At 51.4% G+C, this 9552-nt stretch overlaps 1 protein-coding gene across 1 annotated transcript in view; it reads left to right on the top strand.

Moving 5' to 3' along the window:
• Positions 1-8744, top strand: part of P2RX4 (purinergic receptor P2X, ligand gated ion channel, 4) — a 28356-nt gene extending 19612 nt beyond the window's left edge. Inside the window, exons 6-13 of the mRNA XM_011948595.1 lie at positions 1630-1747; positions 2951-3031; positions 3148-3289; positions 3386-3522; positions 7091-7184; positions 7288-7353; positions 7663-7758; positions 8161-8744. Coding sequence (XP_011803985.1) covers positions 1630-1747; positions 2951-3031; positions 3148-3289; positions 3386-3522; positions 7091-7184; positions 7288-7353; positions 7663-7758; positions 8161-8187 — 761 coding nt within the window. The 3' untranslated portion in view covers positions 8188-8744. The remainder of the gene's footprint in view (positions 1-1629; positions 1748-2950; positions 3032-3147; positions 3290-3385; positions 3523-7090; positions 7185-7287; positions 7354-7662; positions 7759-8160) is intronic.
• The last annotated feature ends 808 nt before the right edge of the window (positions 8745-9552 follow it).

Here is a 9552-nt window from a genome sequence, read left to right as displayed (position 1 = left end):
ATGGTCTTGATCTGACCTCATGATCCACCTGCCTTGGCCTCCCAAAGTGCTGGGATTACAGGCGTGAGTCACTGCGCCCGGCCCTGAATATTTATTATGAAAAAAAGAATGTACAATATCTCATTGATTTTTTATGTTGGTTACATGTTGAAGTTATATTTTGGGTTATTGTATAAAATTGTACTTGCTTCTTTTACTTTGTAATGTGGCTATTAGGAAACTTTAAATTGGAGTGTGGCTTGTAGTTGTGTCTCGTAAGATGCTTTTGTTTTGAGACAGGATCTTGCTCTGTCACCCAGTGCAGTGGTAACAACCATGGCTCACTGCAGCCTTGAACTCCTGGACTCAAGTGATCTTCCCGCCTCATCTTCCTGTGTAGCTGGGACCACAGGGGCGCACCACCATGCCCAGCTAACTTACTTTTTGTAGAGACAGGGCTTCGCCGTGTTGCCCAGGCTGGTCCTGAACTCCTGGGCTCAAGCAACCCACCTGCCTTAGCCTCCCGAAGTGCTGGGATTACAGGGTGAGCCACCACACCTGACCTCACAATATACTTTCATTGGACCTCACTGTTATAGATCTAATCCAGTGTAGAATGATTTTTAAGTACACACTGATATAAGAAATAACATTGGCCAGGCACAGTGGCTCACACCTATAATCCCAGCACTTTGGGAGGCAGAGACGGGTGGATCACTTGAGGCCAGGAGTTCAAACAGCCTGTCCAACATGGTGAAACCCCCCTCTACTAAAAATAGAAAAATTAGCCAGGCGTCGTGGTGTGCGCCTGTAATCCCAGCCACTCAGGAAGCTGAGGCACGAGAATTGCTTGAACTTGGGAGACGGAGGTTGCAGTGAGCCGAGATCATACCACCACGCTCCAGCCTGGGCGACAGAATAAGACTCTGTCTCAGAAACAAAACAAAAACTAAAACGTTTTGGAACTAGATAGAGGTGATGATTGCACAACATTATGAATGTACTAAATGCCACAGAACTGTCCAGTTTAAAATGGTTAATTTTATGTTATGTGAATTTCATCTCAATTTCTCTAAAAAGGTGAGTTGATCTTAAAGTATTACATATGAGGTACACAGTTGGGGGGGGTGTTATGGTACAGGAAATGACAAAACTTGAACACCCCTGTTGTAAGCCATCCCTCTTGAGGGAGTGGGGACTTTGAAAACCTGAGAGAAGGCCAGGTATGGTGGCCCGTGCCTGTAATCCCAGCACTTTGGGAGGCGAGGTGGGTGGATCACCTGAGATTGGGAGTTTGACACCAGCCTGGCCAACATGGTGAAACCCCATCTCTACTAAAAATAAGAAAAAATTAGCCAGGCGTGGTGGCGCACGCCTGTAACCCCAGCTACTCGGGAGACTGAGGCAGGAGAATCACTTGAACCCAGAGGTTGCAATGAGCCAAGATTGCAGCATTACACTCCAACCTGAGCAACAGGAGCGAGACGCCATCTCAAAAAAAAAAAAAAAAAAACCTGAGAGAAGCCCCTTGGTCCCAGCCTTTCTCTGACAGCAGCGGTGACAGGCTCAGCTCTCCTCAGAGTACAGCCCTGTCACTGGCCTTGCTCCTGTCTCAGGGCTGGGGAGACTGTTGATGTTGTCATTCCAAAGATCCCACCTGGATCAGGGAACATTCCCCCACAGAAGGGTCAGCCGTACAGTGCCAGATTCTCCAGGAGAAATTCACCAAAGAAGTGGAGTCCCCTTGGGGACAGATTCAACTTGTGTTGTCAGCCAGAAGCTGACGTGGCACTTCTGAGAAGAGGCGGGTGCACCTCCTGGCAGGTGCTTTGTGCACTTTTCAGACAGGTCAAGATCCAGCCTGTAGGCAAATTTACTTTTGCTTTGGCGTGTTAAACCGGATCTGCCCAGCCTTCATTCTTTCCCTGGAGAACGCCTAAGGCCCCAAGCCCCTAAGGCCCGGAAGCCCGGCCTACTGGTTTCCAGTGAGGCCACGGATCCCCTCCCTGGTTAGCAATTCGGTTTTCACTGCCTTGGGGGAGAGGGCCTGCCCTTCCTTGAGAGGAAGAACCTGGAAGGCTCGGCTCAGTCTCTTCTCTTGGAAGAGAAGAGTGTGTGTGCAGAAGGGAGTAGAAAATGTTAGAGGTGTTTCATCTTCTTGACAAAATGACATTGTAAGATGTGTGTATATGTTTTTAAAAATAGTACATAGGGGCTGAACATGGTGGCTCACTCCTGGAGTCCGGTACAGGGAGGCGGAGGTGGGAGTATCGCTTGAGGTCAGGAGTTCCAGACCAGCCTGGGCAATGTAGGAAGACTTCATCTCTACAAAAAAAAAAAAAAAAAAAAAAAAATTAATTAGCCAGGCATGGTGATGCATGCCTATAGTTCCAGCTACTTGAGAGGCTGAGGTGGGAGACCTCCCTTGAGCCTGGGAGGTTGAGGCTACATGAAGCTGTGTTCATGCAACTGTACTCCAGCCTGGGCAACAGAGCAAGGCCCTGTCTCAAAAATATTTATAGGCTGGGCGCGGTGGCTCACGCATGTAATCCCAACACTTTGGGAGGCTGAAGCAGGCGGATCACTTGAGGCCAGGAGTTGGAGACCAGCCTGACCAACATGGTAGAACCCTGTCTCTACTAAAAATACAAAAAAAGTTAACCAGGCATAGTGGTGCACACCTGTAATCCCAGCTACTCAGGAGGCTGAGGCAGGAGAATTGCCTGAACTCAGGAGGCTGAGGTTGCAGTGAGCTGAGATCGCACCATTGCACTCAAGTCTGGGTGACAGAATGACTCCATCTCAAAAAAATAATAATAATAAATATATATATATGTGTGTGTGTGTATATATATATAAAAATATATATACACACACAATACATATACATATTATATATATATAACATGGGTATGTGAGTATTTGTGTATATTTGTATTTCATTAACAGTAATGTTATCATTGTTTTTCAGACCTGCTTTTTTAAAGGCTGCAGAAAACTTCACTCTTTTGGTTAAGAACAACATCTGGTATCCCAAATTTAATTTCAGCAAGTAAGTGGTGGCCGCGCGTGTTGCGTGAGTTCACCAGGGTCTTGGAGAAACTTCTGGCTCTTCTCTCTTCTCTGAGGTTTTCATTGCTCTGATTTTCTGCTTCCTCTCGACTTTAGAAGGAATATCCTTCCCAACATCACCACTACTTACCTCAAGTCGTGCGTTTATGACGCTAAAACAGATCCCTTCTGCCCCATATTCCGTCTTGGCAAAATAGTGGAGAATGCAGGACACAGCTTCCAGGACATGGCCGTGGAGGTGGGTGCGGCTCCTGGCTCTCCTGACCCAGCCCTGGAGGCATCTCGTGCCAGGCGCTGAGGAAAGCCTCGCCATGTCTCTGCTGCTCACCCCCAGGGAGGCATCATGGGCATCCAGGTCAACTGGGACTGCAACCTGGACAGAGCCGCCTCCCTCTGCTTGCCCAGGTACTCCTTCCGCCGCCTCGATACACGGGATGTCGAGCACAACGTGTCTCCTGGCTACAATTTCAGGTGGGCATGAGCTTGGACCCCTCGCTTATGTTGTGGGGGTTGCTGGTGGCTGGGTACACGCCAGTGGGGGCACCCACGCCTGCTGAAGACTCAGGCAGCACCCCAAGGACAGGCTGCTGGTCCCCCATCCAAGGCAGCAGGAAGGCCATGCCGGGAAAATGCGCTTAGTGGTGTCCTGCTCCAGGGCCATCCCAGCCCCCGAGAACCCTCCTTGCCCTTTCCTGCCACAAGAAACGTGTTGAGATAGTTCTTAGAGCAGCCAGGATAGGCTGGGGGCTTGAGCTTTCCAGCGCCAGCCTCAGCCATGACCTCCATTCACTGTCTCGAGGAGCAGATGATCCATGATCCTCCAGTCCAAAGGCCTCTGGGGCCTGGCCCAGGAATTGGTTTCTCAAAGGTTGAACCTGTGCCAGAATCTCCAGAGTGCAGGGGACACAGGTTTGAGGCCCCTGAAAGGCCTTGCTTGGTTCCCTGCTGCAAATGCTGGCATCTTGGTGTCCTGGGGTAGTTGTAAGCAAGTCCCACAAACAGTGGCTTGCAACCACAGGACTTGATTTTCTCGCAGTTCTGGAGACTGCAACCTAAAATCCAGGCGTCAGCAGGGCCGTGCTCACTCTGAAGGCTCTGGAGAGAGTCCTTACTTGTCTCTCCCAGCTTCTGGTAGCCCACAGCATTCCTTGGCTTGTGGACGCATCACTCCAGTACTCTGCCTCTGCCGTCATGAGGCCTTCTGCCTTGTGTGTGTCTCTGTGTCTTTTCTTCTTGTAAGGGCAGCAGTCACTGAATTTAGGGCCCACCCTACTCCAGTATGACCTCATCTTTTTTTTTTTTTTGAGGCGGAGTCTCGCTCTGTCTCCCGGACTGGAGTGCAGTGGCCGGATCTCAGCTCACTGCAAGCTCCGCCTCCCGGGTTTACGCCATTCTCCTGCCTCAGCCTCCGGAGTAGCTGGGACTACAGGCGCCCGCCACCTCGCCCGGCTAGTTTTTGTATTTTTAGTAGAGACGGGGTTTCACCGTGTTAGCCAGGATGGTCTCGATCTCCTGACCTCGTGAATCGCCCGTCTCGGCCTCCCAAAGTGCTGGGATTACAGGCTTGAGCCACCGCGCCCGGCCATGACCTCATCTTAACAAATTACGTCTGCCAAGATCTTATTTCCAAATAAGGTCACACTCCCAGGCTTCAGGTAGATGTGCATTTTGGGGGACACACTGTTCAACCCACTACAGCTGATGATCTCATGACAGGGTCTTATTGCCACTTCCTTGAGGCAGCAGAATCTGTAGCCAGGTACATTTCCATGTACCCTTTGTTGCATTTTTCACACTCCTTGAAAAAGAGGCCCTCCAGGCTGGGCGCAGTGACTCATGCCTGTAATCCTAGCACTCTGGGAGGCCAAGGCGGGCAGATCACCTGAGGTCAGGAGTTCAAGACCAGCCTGGCCAGCATGGCGAAAACCCAGCTCTACTAAAAAAAAAAAAAAAATACAAAAATTAGCTGGGCATGATGGCGCATGCCTGTAATCCCAGCTACTTGGGAGGCTGAGGCAGGAGAATCGCTTGAGCCAGGGAGGCGGAGGTTGCAGTGAGCCGAGATCACACCACTGCACTCCAGCCCCAGCGACAAAGCAAGTCTCCGTCTCGGGAAAAAAAAAGAGGCCCTGCAAGGACCTTCCTGGGCGCGTTCAGCGGCGCTTTGGGCTGCACTTGTCTCCCTCTAGTGGTGACATGTGGAATCTGATCCATACGGGATCCTAAGACCTGTAATTGTGGGATCTGCTGTCCTTTTGAAACTTCCGGCTCACTGAGTAAAGCAGATATTTGAATTTTTCTTTTCTAACAGTTAGATTTGTGTGATTCCATCTCTGCTGTCACATACTTCTTGTGGAAACCTCAAGCTTAGGTCAGAGCCCTAAAACAGAAAGACCTCAGGACGCCTATCCCCTGACCTCGGCCAGCACCAGGCCCTGCCTGTGTCTCCCAGGCCTGGCCCATGGCATGGAAGTTGTGGGCCAGATAAAGCATGGACCTAGGGTGTGGGCCGAGGCTCCTGGTGGATCCCTGGAGAACATGGGGTAGCAGATGGTATGTCTTGATGGTTCTTCACCAACCATCCATCCCCTGCTCACGCGTGTGAGTACTCTCACTCTCTCGCTCGCGTGCTCTCTTTTTTTTTAAGGGAGTGACTTGCTCTGTCCCCCAGGTTGGAGTGCAGTGGTGTGATTTCAGCTTACTGCAAGCTTTACCTCCCGAGTTCAAGCGATTCTCCTGCCTCAGCCTTCTGAGTAACTGGGATTACAGGCACCCGCCACCACACCCAGCTAGTTTTTTGTATTTTTATTAGAGACGGGGTTTCTCCATGTTGACCAGGCTGGTCTCGAGCTCCTCACTTCAAGTGATCTACCCGCTTCAGCCTCCCAAAGTGCCAGAATTACAGGTGTGAGCCACCACACCTGGCCATATATTTTTAAATGGTCTTATTGAGATGCAATTCACATGCCATACCGTTCACCCGTTTGAAGTGCAGAATGCATCGTTTTCACTATATTCACAGATAAGTGCAACCTTCACCACAGTCCATTTTAGAACATTTCCATCGTCTCAAAAAGAAACCCTGCACCCTTCTGTCATTCCCCTGCCCCTGGCAACAGTGATCTACTTTCTGTCTCTGCAGATGTGCCTCTTCTGGGCATTTCATATAAATAGAATCAATATGTGGCCTTTTGTGTCTGGCTCCTTCCCCTTAGCCTGATGTTTTCAAGCTTCATCCATGTTGTAGCCTGTGTCAGTACCTCATCTTTTTATGGCCAAATATTCTGTTGTGTTGACAGACAACGTTTTGTTCATCTCTTTATCTGTGTGACAAATCAATGGTTCTTGTTGTTGTTGTTCTTGAAGACTGTGTGCACAGAATCAATGTTTCTTTGAAAAATAAAAAAGAAAGCCCTGGGTCAAGAGATTGAGATCATCCAGGCCAATTTGGTGAAACCCCATCTCTACTAAACAATCCAAAAATTAGCTGGGCATGGTGGCGCGCACCTGTAGTCCCAGCTACGAGGGAGGCTGAGGCAGGAGAATTGCTTGAACCCAGGAGGTGGAGGTTGCAGTGAGCTAAGATTGGTGCCCCTACACTCCAACCTGGCAACAGAGGGAGACTCCATCTCAAAAAAAAAAAAAAAAAAGGCCCTGCACTGATGCTGTGTTTGGGGCTGGCTTAGTCCCCCCTGGCAATGCTGGCTGGTCACGTTCTTACTGTTAGATGTTGGAGGCCAGGGTCCCTTGAGGGAGGCAGGTGGGATGTACCAAGTGGGATGCTGAGAGCAAACTGTTCAGATTCAGGAGGGGATGGTGGTGCTGGAGAAGGAGGGCTCCCTGTGTCCCTCCACCTCATGGGCCCCACGTCTTCCTGCTTGCACAGCCCGCCTCAGCCAGGAGAGGCCCCAAGCCGCTCCAGCATCTGTTCAGCCAGCAGAATGGACCATTCGCCCATGCCAGCTCCACTCTAACATCCTCTCCCAGGGCCCAAGGTCCTGCCCCAGCCATCTCCCCGATCCATCCTCCTTCTCCTCAGGTTTGCCAAGTACTACAGAGACCTGGCTGGCAAGGAGCAGCGCACGCTCATCAAGGCCTACGGCATCCGCTTCGACATCATCGTGTTTGGGAAGGTAGCTCGCCGCCACTGGCTCCCCTCCATCACTCCCTGCAGGGACAAGGGGCCTCTCCCTGCCCCTGCAGAAACACTTTTTTCCTTTTTCTCTGTCTTGACAGGCAGGGAAATTTGACATCATCCCCACCATGATCAACATCGGCTCTGGCCTGGCGCTGCTGGGCATGGTGAGTGGGCTAGGCCCTGCCTTCACCCTCACGGTGAGGTGAGACCCTGGGCTGGGCTCCTGGTCCTGGCCCTGGGCCCAAGACCTCACATGTGTTTCTAGACTTGACCGTCTGGCCTTCTTTCCCTTAGCCCCCAGCCCTCCTTCCACCTTCCCTTCACCAAGACCACACCCCTTGGGTCCCAGCCTTCTCCCAAGAGATGGGGGTGCCTTTCCATTCCGGTAAAGATTCCAGGCTTCTCAGGAAGGGGCACGCAAAGAATAAGAGGGGCTGCAATCCTGGCTCACTCTTACCCTGTGCTAAATTCAGGCGACCGTGCTGTGTGACATCATAGTCCTCTACTGCATGAAGAAAAGACTCTACTATCGGGAGAAGAAATATAAATATGTGGAAGATTATGAGCAGGTAGGCCCCTCATCTCCCGGGTGCAGGAGCCCTGGGCGTGGGCCCGTCTGGGGAGGCTGTTCTGCAGAGGCTGGCACCAGTGTGGCGCAGTGTCCCCGTTAACCCGGGCCGTCCCGCCACTCTCAGCAGCTGCTCCATCCCTAGGCACCATACTCGATTGACTCTTTAAACCCAGCCTCGTTTCAATGAGCGATATCTCAAGTTGGTTATGATAATGCATGCTCTGAGAATGCCTGTGTGCACACATTACTTCAGTTCACCTTGTGGAACAGGAAAGGTTGGGTTCCAGGCCTGGGACCAGCTTGAGAACCCCTGACAGTGAAGTCCCTGGAGCGCACCTCCCTCCCGCCTGCCACAAGGGGTCCCAGGGGCCCCTTGATCTGCTTGTGTCCTTCTTTGCAGGGTCTTGCTAGTGAGCTGGACCCGTGAGGCCTACCCCACACCTGGGCTCTCCACGGCCCCATCGAAGAACAGAGAGGAGGAGGAGGGAGAAATGGCCACCACATCACCCCAGAGAAAGTTCTGGAATCTGATTGAGTCTCCACTCCACAAGTACTCAGGGTTCCCCAGCAGCTCCTGTGTGTTGTATGCAGGGTCTGTTTGACCACTCGGCCCAGGAGGTCACCAATCTGTTCTTGGCTGGGTCAACTCTGTTATTCCCGCAACGTGGGGTTGTGAGGGGGAGCACTGGCCTGAGGAAGTGTCACTGCTGTGACTTTCAGGGCTGGAGCTGGTTTTGCTCAGAAGCCTCCTGTCTCCAGCTCTCTCCTGGACAGGCCCAGTCCTCTGAGGCACGGCGGCTCTGTTGGAGCACTTTATGTGGCAGGGGAGGCCGCCTGGTTGCAGTCATTAGACTTGTAGCAGGCCTGGGCTGCAGGCTTCCCCCGACCATTCCCTGCAGCCATGAGGCAGAGCTGGCATTTCTCCTCAGAGAAGTGCTGTGCTGAAGTGATTGAGGACCAGACATTAAAGCCTGATTTTCTTAATCCCTGTCTGTTGCCTCGTAGCATGTGCTAGAACCTTCCTTCCTACCCTTTACGACAACCAGTAAATCTACTTGTCCAGCTCACTGTGCTCAGAAAAGGTCCATGGGATAGTCTATTTCTGGCGCTTATGCACATTTTCCCCTACTTCTTTCTTTATTTTTGAGGCAGAGTCTCACTCTGCCACCGAGGCTGGAGTGCAGTGGCACAATCTCTGCACACTGCAACCTCCACCTCCCAGGTTCAAGCGATTCTCCTGCCTCAGCCTCCCGAGTAGCTGTGATTACAGGCACATGCCACCATGACCAGCTAATTTTTGTATTTTTAGTAGAGGCAGGGTTTCATCATGTTGGCCACGAGGCTGGTCTCGAACTCCTGACCTCAAATGATCCACCTCCCTTAGCCTCTCAAAGTGCTTGGATTACAGGTGTGAGCCACCACGCCTGGCCTATTTATTTTTATTACCCAGGCTGGAGTGCAGTGGCGTGATCACTGCTCACTGCAGCCTCCATCTGCTGGGCTTAAGTGATCCTCCTACCTCAGCCTCCCATAGTGCTGGGATTACAGGCATGAGCCACCGCACCCAGCTGCCTACTTTTTAAAGCCTAATAATTTCTGTCATTAGCTTGTCTTCCTGTACAGTTCACAGGACACTTTTTCTATAGTGACATCTTTTTTTTTTTTTATTTTTTTATTTTTTTTTGAGACGGAGTCTCGCTGTGTCGCCCAAGCTGGAGTGCAGTGGCCAGATCTCAGCTCCCTGCAAGCCCTGCCTCCCGGGTTTACGCCATTCTCCTGCCTCAGCCTCCCG

The sequence above is a fragment of the Colobus angolensis genome, unplaced genomic scaffold (assembly GCF_000951035.1).
Source record: "Colobus angolensis palliatus isolate OR3802 unplaced genomic scaffold, Cang.pa_1.0 Scaffold28, whole genome shotgun sequence".
In the NCBI taxonomy this organism is placed as follows: domain Eukaryota; kingdom Metazoa; phylum Chordata; class Mammalia; order Primates; family Cercopithecidae; genus Colobus; species Colobus angolensis.
Note: the sequence above shows the minus strand (reverse complement) of the source record. Positions and strands in the feature narration are given on the sequence as shown.